General features: G+C 44.6%; 1 protein-coding gene across 3 annotated transcripts in view; it reads right to left on the bottom strand.

Annotated features, from left to right (window-relative positions):
* The window catches only part of LOC141200155 (uridylate-specific endoribonuclease D-like), a 67,254-nt gene that overhangs the window by 24,081 nt on the left and 19,129 nt on the right, over nt 1–24,044 (bottom strand). For all 3 annotated transcript variants that reach the window (XM_073663267.1, XM_073663270.1, XM_073663268.1), the window contains one exon: nt 21,920–22,026. In XM_073663267.1, coding sequence (XP_073519368.1) covers nt 21,920–22,026 — 107 coding nt within the window. The remainder of the gene's footprint in view (nt 1–21,919; nt 22,027–24,044) is intronic.

Genomic DNA, 24,044 nt, shown 5'->3' with positions numbered 1-24,044 from the left:
GGGACTTAGTCCACCAGTTGTATTTTTAAAATTTAAGTTAGTGTTGGGTATGCTACAATATTCATTTGAAATAATACCTAATAAAAGAGATATTTTAATAATGCCAGTAAATATGGTGGAAGAAGGGAACATTTTTTTAACAATTTGGACAACTGTATATGCAATGCTGTATATGCATCAACTGCATATGGATACACCATTCCAGGGGAATAAACCTTGTTGTTGTGCCAGTCAAAAATATAATCATAAATTTCAGCATGTTGGCTTATTTGATATTACCTTCCCTTTGGGATGGCATTACCAAAAACTTTATTTGTGACACCGATTATTTTAATGAGATTAGTTATGTTAGCACAGAATCCCCGCATTGTAATAGCTGCTGTTGTTAATGACCCTTTACTGCTATTGCCAGCTATAATATTGCCCAAACATAAAGTGCAAGTCAATTCTTTTGTGGATTTTCTCAGTGGATTTCAGCCTTTGCTTTGAATAGGGTGAAATCTGCAGGAAATCCATGAAAAAATCCACTTGTAAGTGTTCACAGTTGTCACGGTTTATTGCGAAGGAATATGAAGTGGATCCACTCCAAAATTCACATCATAAATTGCTTCAAATACACTTTGAATAGTCTTCTAATTTATTTAAATGGAGAATCCACTTTGCTCTTCACAGGGTGAGCATTTTTTTATGAGGCATAGAAAAAAAGAAAAGTAACATATCACTTCTTTAAGGTGGATTCCTTGTCGAGTCTGCTCCAAACTTGAAAATTGTGCAAAACACAAAAAAAACATCAAAACCACCTCAAGAAATCTTCCAAAAAAATAAGACTCTACAAAAAAAGAGCAGTGTTTCCTGAAGTGGATTCTTCTTGAAAAATAAAAAAAACCTGTGTCAATATACCTAGGTCAGATTTACACAAGTGTACTTCACAGTCCAGTCTGGCAGAGACGACCCCAACATACAGCCTCAGATGTGTCTATGAGGCCGTAAATTTGAGTTGGGAGACCTGTGTTCAGTCTGGATGCATGTAAAGGTGGAGAAGATGCTAAACACCCTCTCTGAAGACCCCTAACAGTAAAGTTAAGATGACCTGTGGTTTTATGCTTTTTACCCTTATGTAGTCAGCAAGCCCATATTTTGTGGAGGAGCAGGCAGGCATTAGAAGTTAGTTCCTGTTTTTTTATAGTTAGTCTTGGTTGAGATAGAGAGAAGAATGGACACCCTCAGTCAGTTTAGGTCATCAACAGGTGTGTGCCAAGAGCAGATCTGCAAGGCAGCAAGAAGGTAATAGTGGCAGCAGTCTCTCCTCATAGCAGCCAAGTTGTGGCACCAACTAGAAGAGAATTTTACACAAGTCTCAGTGTTAGCCAGACCTAGGAGGTCTTTGTGAATAAATACGGGATCAGCCAGGCTTGGGCACATCCGTAAGGTGGTAGATGGAAAAGCTCCCTCACACAGTCCACAGAGCGTAGTCTGGGTGCAGTGGTCACAGCACAACACAACACATCGAACTATGAGACCCTGTACTGGGAAAATGGAGCCCCTCAGTGTACAGTGTAGCCTGTTATTCATTTGCAACGTTCTACACAAGAAATGCACCGCCGTCCGCAACCATCAAGTGTAAACCTCTGTTATACTGTACAAATGACAAAACTTAAGCATTATACCTACCACCCATTTTTCATATGTTCCAGACCTAGTAAACATGAGTTTATTTTCATAAACCTGTCTGTCTTCATCACTTTGCTAAAGGGTCCCAGTGTCTCACAAACTGTGGCAGAACATAGACTGAAGGTGTCAGCAGCAGAATCAGAAATAAATGCACACACCCAGGGACCCCACTTGCTGGGTGTTTTGGGATGCAGAAGTAAATGTCAGACAGTTGCGTCTCTTACATGCAGACTGTGAAGTACACTCATGTGAACCCTGCATTGGGTTAGGTTGAGACGACCTTATCAAAAATCGCCTCTTTTTTTCATACAGAAAAATTGACCTTTTTCATCCACGTCAAAAAGAAAAATTGTAATCCTATGTCCATTTTTACATCTATATAGCATTCAGCAATACACCCCACTGTACTGGGTACTCAAACACCAATCAATCAGTGTAATCCCATTGCGATTATAGCATCCGTTTTGTGAGAGAACAGATTCCATTTTGTATCTGTGGTATCTGTCTTGTCTTATAATTCCTGAGTCCTGATAATCAAATAACACAGCTGGTTGGAGAAGTTTCACATGTCTACTCACGCCCTTAAAGTTCCTATAGGCTACATATTTTGTAGGGAACTTTTCTTTGTCTGTGAGACACTACTTAAGTAGCTTACATATGCTAGTAAAGCAGAAATCCTGAGTACACCATACAAGGCTGTGCTGTATTGATTTCCAGAGCGCTGGCAAAACAATTCTTATTAATTTGAAATTTAAAAAGCATAGAAGAGAGTGCATTTCGCTCACAGTTTTATACAACATTAAAAAATTACATAATGCCAAAGGCCACAACCACTTTCCTATACAGTTATTGCAATGGATCTTTTAAAAAGAGATGACATACAGATAGTGTTTTATGCACCCCTTGAGTTTAATGGCCAAATCTCACCTGACCAGTGTTTACTGCATTTTTTTCTTTCACATGAGACCTTTTTTTTAAAAGTGCTTTTCTTTTTTCACATAGACCAAAAACATGGCTGACTAAACCGTCTGAAAGTGTTTCTAAGGCCGGGTTCAGGCAGCCAATGAAAGTACGTCATCCATATGTCTGTAATTGTTTTTATACAACAACAGTTGAAACATTATGTAAGGCCAAATATAATTTGCTATATTTAAAATTGCAATAGATTATTAAAAATTGATGCCATTTGGTATCTGTCGTTTGACGCAACCAATGAATTGGATCAGAGTAGTGCATGCTGCAGTTTTTTTACGCGGACCCCTAGTCCATGTATAAATAATCATCAACCTGACTCTGACTTCATTCACTTGCATTAGTCCTTGTCTAGCTCATGTGCGGTCTGTTTGTCATGTGGACATCATAAGGAATGAAAATATACCCATCTAAACAAGCCCTAATACAAGTTGCCCATAATGTAATCATATAGTTTCAGTCTGCGTTTTCTAGAAACAGAGATTTCTAAATGTTTTTAATCTATGTGAGTAATTTTTCTACAATTAAATATTTCTTTGTTTTAATAAAACTACTTTCAAGTACATCCAGTTTATGTAATACTCAGGTTGGCCTTTCCTAAATGTCTAATTTCCATTATTCAGCTCGATTCAATTCAATTAAAGTAAACATATTCTACTATGGTCACTTAGTGGTTGTTTATGCTAACTACATGCATGGGACAAAGGGACTCCCATCCTATTACTGTTTCTGAGTCATCTTTGTACATCTGTAACATCCCACAATAGAAAATTACTAATATAATGGTGCATCACTGCTATCTAGGAACAATAATGCAGCCACTGAAATGCAAATGAGATTAGTTACTATAAATTATTTACAATATTCACACAATTAATGAAGGAGACAAATGGTTTCTTAGGACTCGTTTCCATAATCAAATTCAAGGTTAATGTTTCCTTCTGCATTAAATGGATCCCAGTAGAGAAAAGAAAAAAAAAGACCTAGACAATGTTTTCTTTCTTCCTAAAGAAGAGAGATACAAGTGACCTTTTTAAAGTATTATATCCTTACCTATCAAATTTTACTATAGGAATGTAAAATAGTTAAGGATAGGCTTGAGTTAATGACGCGCCCCCTGGGCCGTGGGGTACTCGGTGCCGGGCCGGTCGTTGCTAGGGGAGATGTCACAGTGTCGGTGACCCGGTCCGTGACCCAGGGCGGTCAATCAAAAGGGGAATATTATTTACTGGGGATTTATAGTTTTTATATACAGTTCGTGACGCCACCTGTGGTATGCGGCTAAAGGGAGCCACCGCTGCGGAGCAGGTCCTCTGGAGATGGTGTTTAATGCAGCAGAGTTGATTTAGCTCTCCACAGGTAGAGCTTAGCTCCAGGGCCGTGCTGAGATGTTATAAGAGATAGATGATGCTGGACAGTGTAGGGGGGTGATGGCGCAGCAGTAATTCACGGAGACAGTGGGGTGCAGTCTTCAGAGTTTACTCACAGTTGTTGCAATACAAGTTACAGGTACCGGTGTAACTTCCCACATCGCGCTGCGTTCACCAGGCAGGGGTTCAGCAATCCCTCAGGTAATTCAAGAGCACTTAACGGGACCCCCTTCTGTGTACCTTTCTTAGTCGTCTTCCTGCGCTGGCTCTCGCCCTCCTGCCCTGCGCCTCACAATCAGTGTCCCAATCCGGTAGCCTCGGGTCTTGTCGGGCGACCTGCAGTCCCCTGGACCCTCTGTGACCACCTTTTCGGCGATGTAATTGCGGCTGTGGCAACTGCACCCTAAAAGTACAGAAGCCTCCGGTTTCTAGCTGAGCCTTGTAGTACTCCACTAGTTTAGGGGCCAGTCCCCTCTCTGTGGCCTGAACCCTCCACGTTCCTGCAGATTTGTTCGTACGGGTGGCCTCCAGCACTGCCCGTACCCCTAGGATCCCCTCGTTCCTCCTGGAGCCTTTCCTGCTCCTCTCTCCTTCACAGCCTTGGGCCTCTCACTAGGCCCTCCTCCCTGAGCAGAGCTCCTGCTGAGCTCCTGCTCCACGCACTCTCCTCCTCTGACTGCCTTGTCTTTCCAAGATGGTTCCCTCTTTTATATCACTTCCTTTCTTGTGCTCCCCTGAACTATGTTCTCCACCCACACCCACTACCTGGTTCCATCCTCCAGCTAGGGACCAGGGACGGTGCTCTCCCTTAGGAGCAATCTTGCCCTACCCCCACTGAAGTGGATGTGTTGAATGCAGGTGTTAGGGTCCTGGGCAGCACTCTATCCTTACCTGAGAGTGAGATACCACACCTCTGGGTTTGATGTAGTACCTCTGTGGCGACTGAACCCGCAGGGGCGCCACATTAACATGGCCAAAAAACATTAGATAGCTGTCACAAAAAATGAGCAGGACTCCGGTCCAGCTTCCTGGTCAGTGGTACCAGGTCGCTAGATGGGAGACCCGTGAATCTCTCACTTTCTGGTGTCCTCAGGCAGGGTTCGAATAGACAGGGCTGGCGTGACATCATGTGTGCATCCTGTCACACAATTTAAGTTGTGCCAGCCCTGACAAATCAAATGTTGCGCCAGGGACGCCAGAAAAGAATAGATTCCCGAGCCTCCTGTCTAGCGGCCAGGTACCACCGACCTGGAAGCTGGACCGGAGTCCCGCAAATCAATCTGCTCATTCTCTACTGTCAAATGAAAACTTGTTTGGCTGATAGGTATTCCACCAGAGCCCCCAATACGTATACTCGCTGGGACAAACAAGATAGATTCTGACAGACATCTTATCACAATTGAGAACAAAAGGATAGGCCTCATTGGATTTCAGCATGCCTGACGCATCTTTTCATTGACATCTGCTTTCTAAGGAGAGCTGAGACACCTTCATACACATAACACATAAGTATGGCCACTGTTATACTGGTGTGTGATTAAAGGGAATCTGTTACCAGGCGTTTGGTGTCCCATCTGAGAGCATCATGATGTGGGGACAGAGACCCTGATTCCAGTGATGTGTCACTTATTTTATACTGGGTGCTGATTTTTTTTCATAAAAAACTATTTTCTTTGATGCAGATCTAGCAGTTCTCTGAATGCTGTGGTCTGTGTAACCTGCCCACTGTTAGAATACTCCTGTTTGTTTTTTCCCATCTTGTGTTTTGCGGTCACGTGAACATCTGCCTTTATATTCCAGCTCCGCCTTTTTGGCTTTGCTGGACTTCAGTGTTGTTTGACTGTTTGGCTAGCCAGGTGCTTCGGTGCCTATCTCTCAGTTCGCTTAGTCCTTTTGGACCTCTAGTACCTTTTTGTCAGTTTTTATTTTTGTTTTCTGCAACAACTTTCTCTGTTCAGGAGGTGTCCCTTTTTGTTCCAGTCCTTAATTATTTTAGGGACCCCTTCCCTTTATTCTATAGGTCTTCGTTCAGTCTATCCTATGACTAAGGCGGGTCTGTTCGCTAGGAACAGGCAGCCCGCTACATCGTAGGGATTCAGCTTAGTCTTACTGTAGGGAAAGCTTTCCTCTTCTTTCCTTAGTTCTTGTTGCAGATCATAACAGTAAGTCCAGCCCAAAAAAAAAAAGATAAAGGAAAATGAAGGAAATATTAATACCGGGATCAGTATGGTTTCCATCCAGGATTTGGCTCAACGCTTGCAGGGGTTAACTCTGGAGGTGGCCGAGCTCCAGCAACACGTGAATAGCTGTTCCGGACCGCATTTTGTGGAATCCAACATAGGACTGCCGGATGTTTTTTATGGTAAACAGCAAGATTTTTTTTCCTTTAAAAATGCTTGTTTGTTATATTTTCATTTGAGACCAAGGTCCTCTGGGAATGAATCACAGCACATTGGGTTTATTATGTCACTTTTGCGCAATGAATCACAAGGGTGGGCCTTTTCTCTTCAACCTAATGATCCATATTTGAGGTCGGTAGAAGAGTTTTTTTCTGCTATGGGTCTATTATATGACGATCCTGATCGAATCTCATCTGATTGTTAGAACCTTGCTCTTAGGTTTTTTCCTTTGCTGGTCACATGACCTTGTTGGCCTATTTAATCCTGCTCCGCCCTTCTGGCTTTGCTGGACTTCATTGTATAACTACTTTCTAGCTAGCCTGTGCTCTGTATCTTACTCTGTTAGTTTGCTTGGTCTACGGACCTCTGTGTTCTATATATTTTGTTTGTTCATCTGTCTGCTACTATTTCTGTTAGGAGGTGTCCCCTTTTCCTCCCAGTCCTTAGTACTTGTAGGGATTCCTTCCCCACATCTATAGGTCTCCGTACAGACTAGCTTAGGACTTTAGCAGGTCTGATCGCAGGATCAGGTCCCCTGTTACATCGTAGGGATAAAGCTGAGTTCTATCGTAGGGACAGATCTCCTCTCTTTCCTTAGCTCTGGTAGCAGAACATAACAGTAAGTCCAGCCTGCAAATTCTCTAAGGAAAGATTTTTCTGTTTCATCATGGTGTCGGTTCAGGATTTGGCTAATCGCCTGCAGGGACTCTCTCTGGAGGTGGCCGAGCTCCGTCAGCACGTGAGTAACTGTCCTGGAGCACATTTCTTGGAGCCTAAGGTATGTTTGCCGGATTTATTTTTTGGTGAACACCGAGAATTTTTTTCATTTAAAAATGCTTGCTTATTGTATTTTCGTTTGAGACCCAAGTCCTCTGGGGATGAATCCCAACGCATAGGGTTCATAATGTCACTTTTGCGCAAAGAGCCTCAGGAGTGGGCCTTTTCTTTGCAACCTAGTGATACATGCTTCAGATCAGTGGATAGTTTTTTTTCTGCTTTGGGACTATTATATGATGATCCTGACCGTGTCTCATCAGCTGAAACTGAGTTAAGACGTTTGAGACAGGGATCAGGTAATGTGGAAAAATATTGTACTCATTTCCGTCGTTGGTCTACTCAAACAGGGTGGAACGATTCTGCTCTGAAAAGTCTATTTCTTGCTGGGCTCAATGAAAGGGTTAAAGACCTGCTAATTGCTTATCCTTCACCTGAAGATTTGCAACAGGCTATGCAATTAGCTATACGGGTGGATAGGAGACTGCGTGCAAGGGTTAATGAGAGCAAATCCTCTGCTATGTCAGTTTCTGGTTATGAGAATGTGTGTACTAACAGTGGTGAACCGATGGAGATTGGATCGGTGGCACCTCGCTCTCAAGAAAAAGACCGTAGATTTTCTGAAGGCTTGTGTTTCTATTGCGGAAAATCTGGTCATTTGATTAAAGGCTGTGAGCTTCGTATGAAGAAAGAGAAAAAAATGGTCAGTCATGCCCGTATTGCCTGTTTAAATTCCAAGGGTGTATTTTTAGCTGCTTCCACGATTGCTCAGGAAAAATTAATGGAATTTCGGGTGTTTGTTGATTGTGGGTCTACTCTGAATGTAATTGATGGGGGATTCTTGGAAAGACTCAATTTAAAACCCGAACCTTTATCATCCCCCATTGCTGTGGTTTCTGTGGATGGTTCCCCTTTGAAGAATATTACTCTCAAGGTCTGTGAATTTCCTCTCACTATTAATGGTGTTCACCATGAGAAATTGGATTTGGTAGTTTTGAATAACTTGCCTTCTCCAGTAATATTGGGATTGCCCTGGTTAATATTTCACAATCCTGTACTGGATTGGTCTACCAGTGAAATTAAATCCTGGAGCCATAAATGTTATGACAAGTGTTGTAACGGGCGTATTGCAGCTTTAGATAGGGGAGAATTGCCTGTTCCTATTCAGGATTTTTGGAGAGTTTTTTCTGAGAAGGAATCGCAGGTTTTGCCTCCCCATAGAGACTATGATTGTTCTATTGAATTTGTCCCTGGAGCGACTCTTCCTAAAAGTCGTTTATTTAACCTTACTATTCCTGAGAGGAAGGCTTTGGAGGAATACATACAGACAAGTTTGGCCGCCGGTCACATTAGGCCCTCTAAGTCTCCTGTGGCGGTTGGATTTTTTTTTGTAAAAAAAAAGGACGGCGGTTTACGTCCTTGTCTGGATTTTAGTGAGATTAACAAAATTACTGTACGCAATCCTTACCCACTGCCATTGATTCCTGATCTGTTTAACCAGTTAATGGGGGCCAAGTGGTTCTCTAAAATTGACCTTAAGGGGGCATACAATCTGTTGCGCATGAAGGAGGGTGACGAATGGAAGACTGCTTTTAACACTCCTGTGGGTCATTTTGAGAATCTGGTTATGCCTTTTGGTCTTACTAATGCTCCTGCATTTTTTTCAGAATCTTATTAATGACATCCTTAGACCTTTGATTGGCAAAAATGTGGTTGTGTATTTGGATGACATTTTGATTTATTCGCCGGATCTGGAGTCTCATTGGCGGAGCGTACGTGAGGTATTACAGTTATTAATGGACAATTCGCTTTTTGCTAAGCTGGAGAAATGTGAGTTCGCTGTACAGAGAATTAGTTTTTTGGGTTACATTATCTCCAGCGAAGGTTTTGAGATGGACCCGATAAAGTTCAAGCTGTACAGGAATGGCCTAGGCCTATTGGTTTGAAATCGATACAGAGGTTTTTAGGTTTCGCCAATTATTACAGAAAATTCATAAAAAAATTTTCTAGTATTCTCAAACCTCTGACCGATCTCACCAGGAAAGGTGCTGATGCGGTTCAGTGGTCTTCTGAGGCCATTGAAGCTTTTGTGTATCTCAAGGAGAGGTTCACCTCTGCTCCCATCCTTATGCAGCCTGATGTGACTAAGCCGTTTTTGGTTGAGGTTGATGCTTCCTCTGTGGGGGTTGGCGCAGTATTGTCTCAGGATAACGGGGATGGATTACATCCCTGTGCCTTTTTTTCAAAAAAATTTTCGGAGACTGAACTGAATTACGATATTGGTAATCGGGAATTATTGGCTATTAAACTCGCATTTGAACACTGGCGCCACTTCTTGTAAGGTGCGGAATTTCCCGTTCAGGTTCTTACGGATCATAAAAATCTGATATATCTTGATGCTGCCAAGCGCCTGAATGCCCGTCAGGCTAGGTGGGCACTGTTTTTCTCACGGTTTAATTTCTCCGTTACTTACATTCCTGGTACTAAGAATGTTAAGGCGGATGCCTTGTCTCGCAGTTTTTCTCCCATAGTCGGTGCTGAGAAAGAGGAGAACATTTTACAAGAAGGTGTTGTGATAGCTGCTTTGGACTCCGTTTTGGAAGATGAGATTCTTAAAGCACAGGAGAATGCCCCATCTAACACTCCTCATGGGAGGTTGTTTGTGCCTGGGACCTTTAGGAGAGATTTGTTTGTTGAGTGTCACGAATCTCGGTTGGCAGGTCATCCCGGAATCTCTGAGACCAAGAGACTGGTGGGTCGCAGTTTTTGGTGGCCTGGATGGCAAAAGGAAGTCATTAAGTGGGTGCGTCAATGTACTATATGTGCTAGATCTAAGTCCTCACATACTCCTGCTGCGGGGTTGCTTTGTCCTTTGGAGGTTCCCAGTGCTCCTTGGACACATTTGGCTATGGACTTTATAACTGACCTTCCCCCCTCTGAGGGTTTTACTGTCATCTGGGTGGTCGTGGACCGTTTTAGCAAGATGTGTCACTTGGTTCCCTTCGTCAAACTGCCCTGCGCTAAAACTCTCGATAAGGCCTTTGTCAAGGAAATTGTCAGACTTCATGGCGTTCCTACTGACATTGTTTCTGATAGGGGTCCTCAGTTCGTGGCTCGTTTTTGGCGTGCCTTTTGTGACAGGTTGGGAGTTCATTTGTCGTTCTCATCCGGATATCATCCTGAATCTAATGGCCAGACAGAAAGGAAAAACCAGGATGTTGAGCAGTTCTTGCGTTGTTTTGTGGCAGACAATCAAGAGGGGTGGTCTGAGTTTCTGCCACTTGCTGAATTTGCTCTGAACAATCATACATCTTCTTCTGCTGGTTGTTCGCCTTTTTTTTGTTGTTCTGGGAGACATCTGTCGTTTGGGTCGTTCTCCAAGTTGGGATCTGCCGTGCCTGAGGAGGAGAATTTTTCCGGTGATTTGGAGAGAGTTTGGACGGATGTGCGTGGTAATCTTCAGGAGGCCAACAGAAAATCTAAAGACTACTTTGATAGGAAACGACAGGAGGTTTTGTTCGCTGTTGGTGACATGGTTTGGTTGTCCTCTAGGAATCTGCGGTTGAGGATTCCTTCTAAGAAATTGGGTCCCAAGTTTGTAGGGCCCTTTAAGGTGCTTCAGGTTGTCAACCAATCTGCTGTTAGGTTGGAGGTTCCTACCTCCTGGAGAATTAATCCGGTATTTCATGTCTCTCTGTTGAAAAAAGCTGTTGTATCGGATTGTGACGCCTCTGCCTCTGTTCCTCCGGTGGTGGAGGACGGGGAATATGAAATTTCTCGCATCCTTAACTCTAGACGGTATAGAGGTAGTTTGCAGTATCTTGTGGCCTGGAAAGGTTTCGGACCCGAGGATAACTCTTGGGTGAGGTCGGATGATGTTTCCGCGTCCAGACTTATCAGAGCGTTTCACAGGAGATTTCCTGATAAGCCTGGTCCTAGGGGATCCGGAGGATCCTCTTAGAAGGGGGGGTACTGTTAGAACCTTGCTCTTAGGTTTTTTCCTTTGCTGGTCACATGACCTTGTTGGCCTATTTAATCCTGCTCCGCCCTTCTGGCTTTGCTGGACTTCATTGTATAACTACTTTCTAGCTAGCCTGTGCTCTGTATCTTACTCTGTTAGTTTGCTTGGTCTACGGACCTCTGTGTTCTATATATTTTGTTTGTTCGTCTGTCTGCTACTATTTCTGTTAGGAGGTGTCCCCTTTTCCTCCCAGTCCTTAGTACTTGTAGGGATTCCTTCCCCACATCTATAGGTCTCCGTACAGACTAGCTTAGGACTTTAGCAGGTCTGATCGCAGGATCAGGTCCCCTGTTACATCGTAGGGATAAAGCTGAGTTCTATCGTAGGGACAGATCTCCTCTCTTTCCTTAGCTCTGGTAGCAGAAAATAACACTGATAAGGCAGAACTCAGACGTTTGAATCAGGGGTCAGATGATGCTGAGACTTATTGCACACACTTTAGAAAGAGGGCTTCTGAAGTCAGATGGAATGATCCTGCTCTGAAATGTCTATTTCTTGCTGGTCTGAGTGAAAGGGTTAAGGATTTGCTAATTGCATTCCCTGCACCTGAGACTCTGCAGGATGCCATGCAATTAGCTGTTCGTGTGGATAGGAGGCTGAGATCTAGGCAGAATGAGGTAAAGACTCCGGTAATGCCAGGTCCTAGTCCCCAGAAAATCTGCTCAGATGGTGGAGAACCGATGGAGGTTGGGGCAATGTCGCTCTGCTCTCAGGAAAGAGACTGGAGGTTCGCCGAGGGATTGTGTCTTTATTTTGGTAAAGCTGACCATTTGATTAAGTATTGTCAGCTTCATTTAAGTAAAGGAAAAAAAAAGGTCAGGTACGCCCGTATAGCTTGTTTACGCTCTGCAGGAGTATTTCTCTCAGGGAGTACCACTTTGCAGAAAAATTTTATTGAATTTCAGGTATTTGAGGATTGTGGTTCAACACTTAATGTGATTGATAAAGGGTTTTTGGAAAAACTTAAATTGAAATCCAAACCTTTGTCATCACCTATTTCTGTGATTGAAATTGATAACACTCCCTTGAAATGTATTACTCACAAGGTTTCTGCATTTTTCCTCACTATCAATGGTCTTCACCAAGAAATTTTGGACTTGGCTGTATTAGATAATTTACCCTCTCCGGTCGTTCTAGGATTGCCTTGGTTAAAACTGCACAATCCTTTGCTGGACTGGTCTACTAATATGATTAAGTCTTGGAGTCCGAAATGCTATGATAAATGTTGGAATGGTCACTTTGCAGCTGTGGGAAAAGGAGAATTACCGGTACCTATTCAAGATTTTTGGAGGGTTTTTTCGGAGGAGGAGTCACAAGTTTTACCTCCACATAGAGATTATGATTGTGCCATTGAGTTTATTCCGGGAGCTACTCTTCCCAAGAGTCGCTTGTTTAATCTATCTATCCCTGAAAGAAAGGCCTTGGAGGAGTACATACAGACTAGCCTGGCTGCTGGTCACATTAGACATTCTAAGTCGTCTGTGGCAGTTGGATTTTTCTATGTTAAAAAAAAGGACGGGGATTTGCTTCTGTGTCTGGATTTTCGTGAAATGAATAAGATTACCATACGCAATTCCTACCCATTGCCGTTAATTCCTGACTTGTTTAACCAGTTAGTGGGGGCCAAGTGGTTCTCTAAGATTGATCTCCAGGGGCATACAATTTGCTACGAGTGAAGGAGGGTGATGAGTGGAAAACTGCTTTTAACACTCCGGTAGGTCATTTTGAGAATCTGGTGATGCCTTTTGGTCTTACCAATGCACCTGCATTTTTTCAGAACCTTATTAATGACATCTTGAGACCTTTGATCGGTAAGAATGTAGTTGTGTATTTAGATGACATTTTGATTTTTTTGCCAAATCTGGAGTCTCATTGGCAGAGTGTACGTGAAGTTTTGCAGTTATTGAGTGATAATTCACTCTTTGCTAAGCTGGAGAAATGTGAGTTCGCTGTGCAGAAAATTAGTTTTTTGGGCTACATTGTCTCCAACGAGGGCTTTGAGAAGGACCCTGTGAAGGTTCAGGCTGTGCAGGAATGGCCTAGGCCTATTGGTTTGAAATTTATACAGAGATTTTTGGGTTTTGCCAATTATTACAGGAAGTTCATTAAGAATTTTTCTGTAATTGTTAAGTCTCTAACTGATCTCACCAGGAAAGGTGCGAATACGGTCCAATGGACTACGGAGGGCCATTGAAGCTTTTGTGTATCTCAAAGAGAGGTTCAGTTCAGCCCCTATCCCTTATGCAGCTTGATGAGATCAAGCCTTTTTTGGTCGAGGTTGATGCTTCATCAGTGGGGGTCGGAGCAGTTTTGTCTCAGGAGAACAGGGATGAAGTACATCCTTGTGCCTTCTTTTCGAAAAAATTTCCGAAACCAAATTCAATTATGATGTTGGAAATTGAGAGTTGCTGGCTATTAAACTCGCGTTTGAACATTGGCATCATTTTTTGGAGGGTGCTAGATTTCTTATTCAGGTTTTCACAGATCATATGAATTTGATCTGTCTGGATGCTGCAAAGCGTTTGAATGCCCGTCAAGCTAGGTGGGCACTTTTTTTTTCTCAGTTTCATTTTTCTTTTACCCTTATCCCTGGTACTAAGAATGTTAAAGCCGATGCTTTATCTCGCAGCTTCTCTCCTGCGGTCAGTGCCGAGGAGGAGGAGAACATTTTACAGAAAGGAGTTGTGGCGGCATTGGACTCCGTTTTAGAGAATGGGAAAGCTCAAGATGATGCTCCATCTAACACTCCCCATGGGAGGTTGTTCGTGCCTAGAACCTTTAGGAGAGACTTGTTTGTGGAGTGTCATGAGTCTCGGTTGGCAGGTCATCCAGGAAGTTCTGAGACTAAGAGACTTAAAAGTCGCAGTTTTTGGTGGCCTGGATGGCAGAAAGAAGTCATCAAGTGGGTGCATCAATGTACGGTGTGTGCTAGCTCAAAGGCTTCACATACTCCTGCTGCGGGGTTGCTTTGCCCTCTGGAGGTTCCTAATGTGCCTTGGATGCATCTCACAATGGATTTTATTACTGATCTGTCAGTGTCCGAGGGTTTTACTGTCATCTGGGTGGTCGTGGACCGTTTTAGTAAGATGTGTCATTTGGTTCCATTCATTAAGTTGCCCTGCGCCAAGACACTTGCTAAGGCGTTTGTTAAGGAGATTGTTAAGCTTCATGGCGTTCCCACGGATATTGTTTCTGATAGAGGACCTCAGTTTGTGGCTGAAAGAAAGAACCAGGATGTAAAACAATTTTTGCGATGTTTTGTGGCGGACAATCAAGAGGTGTGGTCTGAGTTTCTGCCTCTCGTACTAATGTATGTTGCAACCTTCAAGAGGCTAACAAGAAGTCCAAGAAGTATTTTGACAGGAAACGAAAGGAGGTTTTGTTTACTGTGGGTGACATGGTTTGGTTGTCCTCAAGGAACCTGCGGTTGAGGATTCCCTCTAAAAACCTGGGTCCTAAGTTTGTGGGTCCATTTAAAGTGCTTCAGGTTGTTAATCCGTCTGCAGTTAAGTTGGATGTTCCTACTTCCTGGAAGATTAATCCTGTGTTTCATGTTTCCTTGTTGAAAAAGGCGGATGTATCTGATAGGGATGCCACTGTCTCAGCTCCTCCTGTGGTGGAAGACGGTGAATATGAAATTTCACGTATCTTGAATTCTAGATGGCATAGAGGGATAGTACAGTATCTCGTCTCCTGGAAGGGTTTCGGTCCTGAAAATAACTCCTGGGTGAGGACTGATGATGTCTCTGCTCCTAGGCTTGTTAGAGCTTTCCACAAGAGGTTTCCGGATAGGCCTGGGCCTGGAGGATCCGGAGGATCCTCTTAAAAGAGGGGGTACTGTTAGAATCCTCCTGTTTGGTATTTTCCCATCTTGTGTTTTGCGGTCATGTGACCATCTGCCTTTATATTCCAGCTCCGCCTTTTTGGCTTTGCTGGACTTCAGTGTTGTTTGACTGTTTTGCTAGCCAGGTGCTTCGGTGCCTATCTCTCAGTTCGCTTGGTCCTTTTGGACCTCTAGTACCTTTTTGTCAGTTTTTATTTTTGTTTTCTGCAACAACTTTCTCTGTTCAGGAGGTGTCCCTTTTTGTTCCAGTCCTTAGTTCTTTTAGGGACCCCTTCCCTTTATTCTATAGGTCTTCGTTCAGACTATCCTAGGACTAAGGCGGGTCTGTTCGCTAGGAACAGGCAGCCCGCTACATCGTAGGGATTCAGCTTAGTCTTACTGTAGGGAAAGCTTTCCCCTTCTTTCCTTAGTTCTTGTTGCAGATCATAACACCCACACCACTGACAGGCCACTTTCTGTGCACATTGTGCATAGCTGCCAATCAGTGGTGGGGGTTTGGTTGGACTACCTGGCAGCAGGCCAAGTTCTCCTCTAGTGTTAATCTTCGGTTGATAAAACAATGATCTTAGCAAAACTGCGACAAGCAGCCGAATAAGTGACACATCTCTGAAATCAGGGTCTCAGTCTCTACATTATGCTGCTCTGAGTAGATAATGTTATGATCTGCTACAAGAACTAAGGAAAGAAAGGGAATCTGTCCCTATAATAAGACTAAGCTGATTCCCTACGTTGCAGTGGGCGACCTGTTCCTTGTGAACAGACCCGCCTTCGTCCTCAGCTAGTCTGAACGCAGACCTATAGAATAAAGGGAGGGGTCCCTAAAAGAACTAAGGACTGGGACAAAATTGGACACCTCCTAGCAGATGTTGTAGCGGAGCAAAAAGACAAACAGACAAAAAGTACTTAGAGGTCCAAAGGACCAAACGAACTAGAGAGATAGGTACAAAAGCACCTGGCTAGATAGAGAGTCAAATAACACTGAAGTCCAGCAAAGCCAGAAGGGCGGAGCTGGAATAAATAGGCAGCAGGTCACGTGACCAAAATAGAATAAAAACTAACAGGAGAGTTCTAACAGTACCCCCTCTTCTATGAGGATCCTCCAGGCCCAGGCCTATCAGGAAACCTCCTGTGGAACGCTCTGACAAGTCTAGGGGCAGAGACATCATCCGCCCCTACCCAGGAGTTATCCTCGGGACCGAAACCATTCCAAGCGACGCGATACTGCAATCTCCCTCTATGTCTTCTGGAATTCAGGATACGAGAAATTTCATATTCGCCGTCTTCCACCACCGGAGGAACAGTGACAGTAGCATCCCTATCCGATACATCAGCCTTTTTCAACAAGGAGACATGAAACACAGGATTAATCTTCCAGGAGGTGGGGACCTCCAACCTAACAGCAGACTGATTAACCACCTGAAGCACCTTAAATGGCCCCGCAAACATCGGACCCAATTTTTTAGAGGGAATCCTCAACCGCAGATTCTTTGAAGACAACCAAACCATGTCACCCACCGTAAACAAAACGTCTTTACGTTTCCTGTTAAAATACATCTTGGACTTTTTGTTAGCCTCTTGAAGGTTACAACGTACGTCAGTCCAAACTCTCTCCAAATCACCAGAAAATTCTCCTCCTCCGGCACAGCCGACACCAATTTGGAGAACGAACCAAACGATGGATGTCTCCCAGTACAACAAAAAAAAGGAGAACACACAGCAGAAGAGGATGTATGGTTGTTAAGAGCAAATTCAGCGAGTGTCAGAAACTCAGACCACCCCTCTTGATTGTCTGCCACAAAACAACGCAAAAACTGTTCAACATCCTGGTTCTTTCTTTCTGTCTGTCCATTAGACTCAGGATGATACCCAGATGAAAATGACAAATGGACTCCCAACCTGTCACAAAAAGCACGCCAAAAGTGAGCCACAAACTGAGGTCCCCTATCAGAAAGAATGTCGGTGGGAACGCCATGGAGTCTGACAATTTCCTTAACAAACGCCTTAGCGAGTGTCTTAGTGCAGGGTAGTTTAATGAAAGGAACCAAATGACACATCTTGCTAAAACGGTCCACGACCACCCAGATGACAGTGAAACCCTCGGACACAGGAAGGTCAGTAATAAAATCCATTGCCAGATGCGTCCAAGGCGCACTAGGAACCTCCAGAGGGCAAAGCAAGCCCGCAGCAGGGGTATGCGAAGCCTTTGACCTAGCACACACCGTACATTGATGCACCCACTTGATGACTTCCTTCTGCCACCCAGGCCACCAAAAACTGCGACTTATAAGTCTCTTAGTCTCAGAAATTCCTGGATGACCTGCCAACCGAGACTCATGATATTCCACAAACAAATCTTTCCTAAAGGTTCTAGGCACAAACAACCTCCCATGGGGAGTGTTAGATGGGGCATCCTCCTGGGCTTTCAGAATCCCATCTTCAAAAACGGAGTCCAATGCTGCTACCACAACTCCTTCCTGTAAAATGCTCTCCTTCTCCTCGGTACCAACCATGGGAGAAAAACTGCGAGATAAAGCATCGGCTTTAACATTCTTGGTACCAGGGATGTAAGTAACATAAAAATTAAACCGAGAAAAAAAAAGTGCCCACCTAGCCTGACGGGTATTCAAGCTCTTGGCAGCATCCAGATAAATCAAATTTTTATGATCAGTGAAAACCTGAACCGGAAATTTAGCACCTTCCAAGAAATGCCGCCAATGTTCAAACGCGAGTTTAATAGCCAGCAATTCCCGATTACCAACGTCGTAATTAAGTTCGGTTTCTGAAAATGTTTTCGAAAAAAAAGCACAGGGATGTACTCCATCCTTGTTCTCCTGAGACAAAACCGCACCGACCCCCACCGAAGAAGCATCAACCTCGACCAAAAAAGGCTTGGTCTCATCAGGCTGCATAAGGAAAGGGGCAGAACTGAACCTCTCCTTGAGATACACAAAAGCTTCAATGGCCTCAGTAGTCCACTGGACAGTATTCGCACCTTTCCTGGTGAGATCGGTCAGCGGCTTAACAATTATAGAAAAATTCTTAATGAATTTTCTGCAATAATTGGCGAAACCCAAAAATCTCTGTACCGATTTCAAACCAATAGGCCTAGGCCATTCCTGCACAGCCTGAACCTTCACCGGGTCCATCCCAAAGCCCTCGCTGGAGATAATGTAACCCAAAAAAAATAATTCTCTGCACAGCGAACTCACATTTCTCCAGCTTAGCAAAAAGTGAATTGTCACTTAATAACTGCAATACCTCACGTACACTCTGCCAATGAGACTCCAGATCTGGCGAATAAATCAAAATGTCATCCAAATACACCACCACATTCTTACCAATGAAATATCTCAGGATGTCATTAATAAGGTTCTGAAAAAACGCGGGTGCATTGGTAAGACCAAAAGGCATCACCAGATTCTCAAAATGACCTACCGGAGTGTTAAATGCAGTTTTCCATTCATCACCCTCCTTTATTCGTAACAAATTGTATGCCCCCCGGAGATCAATTTTAGAGAACCACTTGGCCCCCACTAACTGGTTAAACAAGTCAGGAATTAACGGCAATTGGTAGGAATTGCGTACTGTAATTTTATTAATTTCGCGAAAGTCCAGACATGGACGTAAACCGCCGTCCTTTTTTTTTACAAAAAAAAATCCAACAGCCACAGGTGACTTAGAAGGTCTAATGTGACCAGCAGCCAAGCTCGTCTGTATGTATGTTACGGGGCCGGGTGGTGGAACCTCTGTGCCGAGGTGCAAGGAGGGACCCAGAGGGGCGTGACTAAGTATCCACCCGAACCGACCCTGGTCGTACGGCAGCTAACGACACCGTGACCAGGGAGGATCCGGGCTGAGGGACCAGGTGCTACTCTGGGGACGACCTTGTAAGAGAGCAGATGGCTCCCACGGGTCAGATGGCTGGGACTGACCGGTATGGCGGATGAACACGGCAAGCAGGCGGAAGTCTCTGGTAGCTGGCAGGTGGTCACAGTTCGAGAAAGCAGGGCAGGTAACAGTCTTTAGGTTTACCAGGAAAATGGTCACAGCAAGTGATGGCAGGGACTCCAGGAAGGCTGGCAGGAAACAGGCAGGTGCTCGCAGGTGAGCGGACAGACAGACGAGGCGGGTAACTGGCAGGTAACTGGTGGGCGCTCCCAGGTGAGCGGGCTGACGGACACAGCAGGTAACAGGCGGGTGCTCCCAGCTGAGCGGGCAGACAGACGAGGCAGGTAACTGGCGGACGCTCCCAGGTGAGCGGTCTGACAGACGAGGCAGGTAACAGGCAGGTAACTGGTGGACGCTCCCAGGTGAGCGGTCTGACAGACGAGGCAGGTAACAGTCTGGCAGGCAGGACGAGGAGTCAGGCTAGCAGCGGAACCTGAGGTCTGAAGCACAGGTGAGACACAGTGCAAACAACTTTGCTCGGGCACCTCCATTTTGCCTAGCAGGAGGCAGAGACGCCGATGCTACAATGTATTCCTCCAAGGCCTTTCTCTCAGGGATAGTCAGATTAAATAAGCGACTCTTGGGAAGAGTAGCTCCAGGAACAAACTCAATGGTGCAATCATAGTCCCTATGAGGAGGTAAAACTTGCGACTCCTCCTCTGAAAAAACCTTCCAAAAATCCCGAATAGGTACAGGTAATTCCCCTTTTTCCACAGCCGCAATGCGACCGTTACAACACTTATCATAGCACTTAGGACTCCATGACTTAATCTCATTAGTAGACCAGTCCAGTAAAGGATTGTTCAGTTTTAACCAAGGCAAACCTAGAACTACTGGAGAAGGTAAATTATTTAATACCACCAAATCCAAATTTTCCTGGTGAATACCATTGATAGTGAGGGGAAATTCAGCAACCTTGTGAGTAATACATTTCAAAGGAGTGTTGTCAATAGCAATCACAGAAATAGGTGATGACAAAGGTTTGGATTCCAATTTAAGTTTTTCCAAAAACCCCTTATCAATCACATTAAGTGTTGAACCACAATCCACAAATACCTGAAATTCAATCAAATCTTCCTGCAATAAGGTACTCCCTGAAAGAAATACTCCCTTAGAATTCAAACAAGCAATACGGGCGTAACTGACCTTTTTTTTTGCTTTGCTTAAACGAAGCTCACAGTTCTTAATTAAATGGTCAGATTTACCACAGTAAAAACACAATCCCTTGGAAAACCTGCGGTCTCTTTCCTGAGAGCGGAGTGACATCGCCCCAAGCTCCATCGGTTCTCCGCCATCTGAGCAGACCCTCTGAGGACTAGGAGCTGCCATTGCAGGAATTTTGTCATCATTAACCCTGGCACGCAGTCTCCGGTCCACACGTATAGCTAATTGCATGGCCTCTTGCAATGTCACAGGTGCAGGAAATGCAATCAGCAGATCTTTAACCCTTTCACTTAGACCGGCAAGAAATGAACATTTTAACGCCGAATCATTCCATTTCACTTCTGAAGACCACTTTCTGAAGTGTGTACAATAATTTTCAACATCACCTGACCCCTGCTTCAAACGTCTCAGTTCTGTCTCAGCAGATGAGACTCGATCAGGATCGTCATGCAATAACCCCATAGCAGAAAAAAAAATCCTCCACTGATCTAAAACACGGATCATTAGGTTGGAGAGAAAAGGCCCACCCCTGTGGTTCCTTGCGCCAAAGCGACATGATAAACCCAATGCGCTGTGATTCATTCCCAGAGGACCTGGGTCTCAAACGAAAATATAATAAACAAGCATTTTTAAAGGAAAAAAATCTTGTTGTTTACCATCAAAAATATCAGGCAGTCCTACCTTTGGTTCCACAAAATGCGCTCCAAGACAGCTACTCACGTGTTGCTGGAGATCGGCCACCTCTAGAGACAATCCCTGCAGGCGTTGAGCCAACTCTTGAACAGACACCATACTGATCCCAGGATTTCTTTCCAAGTTTAGTTTGGGCTGGACTTACTGTTATGATCTGCTACAGGAACTAAGGAAAGAAAGGGAATCTGTCCCTACAATAAGACTAAGCTGATTCCCTACGTTGCAGCGGGCTACCTGTTCCTTGTGAACACACCCGCCTTCGTCCTCAGCTAGTCTGAACGCAGACCTATAGAATAAAGGGAGGGTTCCCTAAAAGAACTAAGGACTGGGACAAAATTGGACACCTCCTAGCAGATGTTGTAGCGGAGCAAAAAGACAAACAGACAAAAAGTACTTAGAGGTCCAAAGGACCAAACGAACTAGAGAGATAGGTACAAAAGCACCTGGCTAGATAGAGAGTCAAATAACACTGAAGTCCAGAAAAGCCAGAAGGGCGGAGCTGGAATAAATAGGCAGCAGGTCACGTGACCAAAATAGAAAAAAACTAACAGGAGAGTTCTAAAAGATAGCAAAAAACTGGTGATAGATTCCCTTTGAAGCCGGATTGCGATCAGGCTGGAAAAAAATCGCAGAATGCTGTGATTGCATGCTGGATTCGGATCGCACGCACCCATATAAGCCTATGGGTGCATGTGAAACATCGCACTGCACTCGGATATCACCCGGGTGCAGTGCGATTCCCGCCGATGTCAACAACGGAGGAGCTGGAGAAATTGATTTCTCCGTCCCCTCCGCAGCTGTGCTGTGATCCTCTCTGCGCGAGAGGATCAGAGCACAGAGCACTGACACTCGGCTCCCACTCGCAGCAGAGCAGGAGCCGAGTGTCATTAGCATATCACATCCGATGCTATCGCATTGATGCCATACGCTAGTGGGATCCCGGCCTTAGAGTGAATAATCACCAGGTTATAAATATAGTTGATTGTAATTCACCTACAACAACCTAAAATTAAAAGCATAATTACTATAACCAACTAACTACTGACAGATGTGTTACACCTACCGGTCCATCTGAACTGTAGCTCAGATAGTTAATCTCACCAGCCTTCTCCAGCAGATAAAGATTCACCCAGCTGTGAAATCCGGATATTTTTCCTTTGTGAATTTCTCCTGCATTCAGAAAACATAAGTGATTGGAGTAACAGTGCAGTCTTAGGGTACGTCCAGACAGATCAGATATGTGGGGATTTTCCGTCTGAATTTTCTGGTGGAAAATCTCCTGTGTATTACAATATCGGCATTGTGAATAAGATTTCACAAAAATCTGCAGCACAAACCGATCTTTACAACAATGTGTTTTGCAAATTATTAGGTGCAATCCTTATCAAATCCAAAGCGAAATCACAGCAAAAAATCTGCATGTTACTTACATGGATTTTGCCAGGGATTTGAAATACCTTAAACCACAGAAATTGATGTAGTTTCCCCACTGACTTATAGTAGGAAGTTGTGTCTTTCTGAATGCTACCCCCTATGCCAGGTCTGCTTGTGTTCTTTATAATAACGACTCTTAGGTTGGGAACACATTGCATTTGATTCCCCCTTCAGTTTCCCCATCGAGGCTTAAGGCTGAGTTCACACGATGCGTTTTTCATGCGTTTCCGCGTCGTTTTTGCAGTTGCGTAAACGCCGAGGAAACGCATGGTAGAAGGGCAGCAATGTTCCCCAATTGAAATCCGCATGTGCTGTGCCCATGATGCGGATTTTTCCGCAGCGTAAACGCTGCGGTCAAAAATCCGCAGCATGTCAATTAATTTTGCGGAAACGCTGCTCTTTTGCCGCCATTGACTTGCATTAGAGCGCATGGAATCGGCATCACTGTATATGTTGATGCGCTTTTCATGCGGTCTAATGTGCGGATGGTACCCGGGTGTGGATGAGAGGACTCTCATCCAGACCCAGGTACCATTAAAAAAAAAAGAATAAAATAAAAAATATATATATTCTCACCTTCTGACGGCCCGCGCAGCGCTCCTGCTTGATTCCCCGCACTTCGCGGTTGAATGAAGAAGGACCTTCGCTGACGTCAGAGTCATGTGACGGGTCACGTGACGCTGACGTCGGAAGGTCCTAAAGTCTTCACTGCCGGCAGCCGGGACCGAGCGAAGCAGGGCACCGGGGGCCATCAGAGGGTAAAGTATATATTTATTTTTTATTTTTTGACATTCACACACTATATAAATCCATGCCGGTTGCCGGTTGCATGGATTTATATAGTGTGAAGTTGACAAGCACTTTCCAAGTGATGCTAAAATCGCTTGGGAAGCGCTTGTCAACCCGCATGCGGAAATGAAAGTGAAGACCGCTTCATTTCCGCATGTCCCTGGCAGGAAACCGCATGTACAATCCGCATGCATTTTTTCCTGCCAGAGAGATGCAGGAACGCTCAGGAAAAAATCCTGAGCATTTCTGCATCGTGTGCACATACCCTAAGTCTTAATCCCTGGAAAACAGGATTCGGTGTACGCACTGACCAGGGGCGGACACTAACTGCTTGGGACCCCTGTGCAAGAAATGTGTCTGGGCCCCCCACCTTTTATGGCGACAAAGCTACAGATGTATATATAATAATAATAATTTTTATTTATATAGTGCCAACATATTCCGCAGCACTTTACAATTAAGCAAGCTTATGACGCACCCCCAGGGCCGTGGGGTGCTTGGCCTCTGGTTGCTGGCCCCGTCCGTGACCCAGGGCCGTCAATAAAAAGGGGGGTTATTTATAGGGGATTTGGAAAGTGTTCGTGACGCCACCTGTGGAATGCGGCTAAAGGGAGGGCCGCTGCTGTGGAGCAGTCCTCTGAGGCAGATGGTAGGGCAGCTTGTGATGGAACGGCTCCCCACAGGTGGAGCGGGCCTCAGGGCAGCGTGGAGTAATAGATGGTGGTTCGGGTGAGAGACGGCCAGGACGGTTCAGGGGAAATGACAGACACTCATACGGGGGTTCGCTTCGATACCTTTACTGGTCTTGATGCAGTTACGGTCCAGGGTACTCGGTACGCAGTGTGCATTTCTGGACTCTCCCCAGTGAGCGGGTATAGGGCCTCCTGATCCGTTGCTTCCACTTGCTAAGCTTCTGACCTGCCTGGAGCTAGGCCTGGCTTAATTACTGTCTCTCTCTTGCACCT

This window comes from Phyllobates terribilis, unplaced genomic scaffold, assembly GCF_046119375.1.
Source record: "Phyllobates terribilis strain yellow unplaced genomic scaffold, ASM4611937v1 Scaffold_2__4_contigs__length_985480577, whole genome shotgun sequence".
Classification (NCBI taxonomy): domain Eukaryota; kingdom Metazoa; phylum Chordata; class Amphibia; order Anura; family Dendrobatidae; genus Phyllobates; species Phyllobates terribilis.
This window is presented reverse-complemented; position numbering and strand designations above follow the sequence as displayed.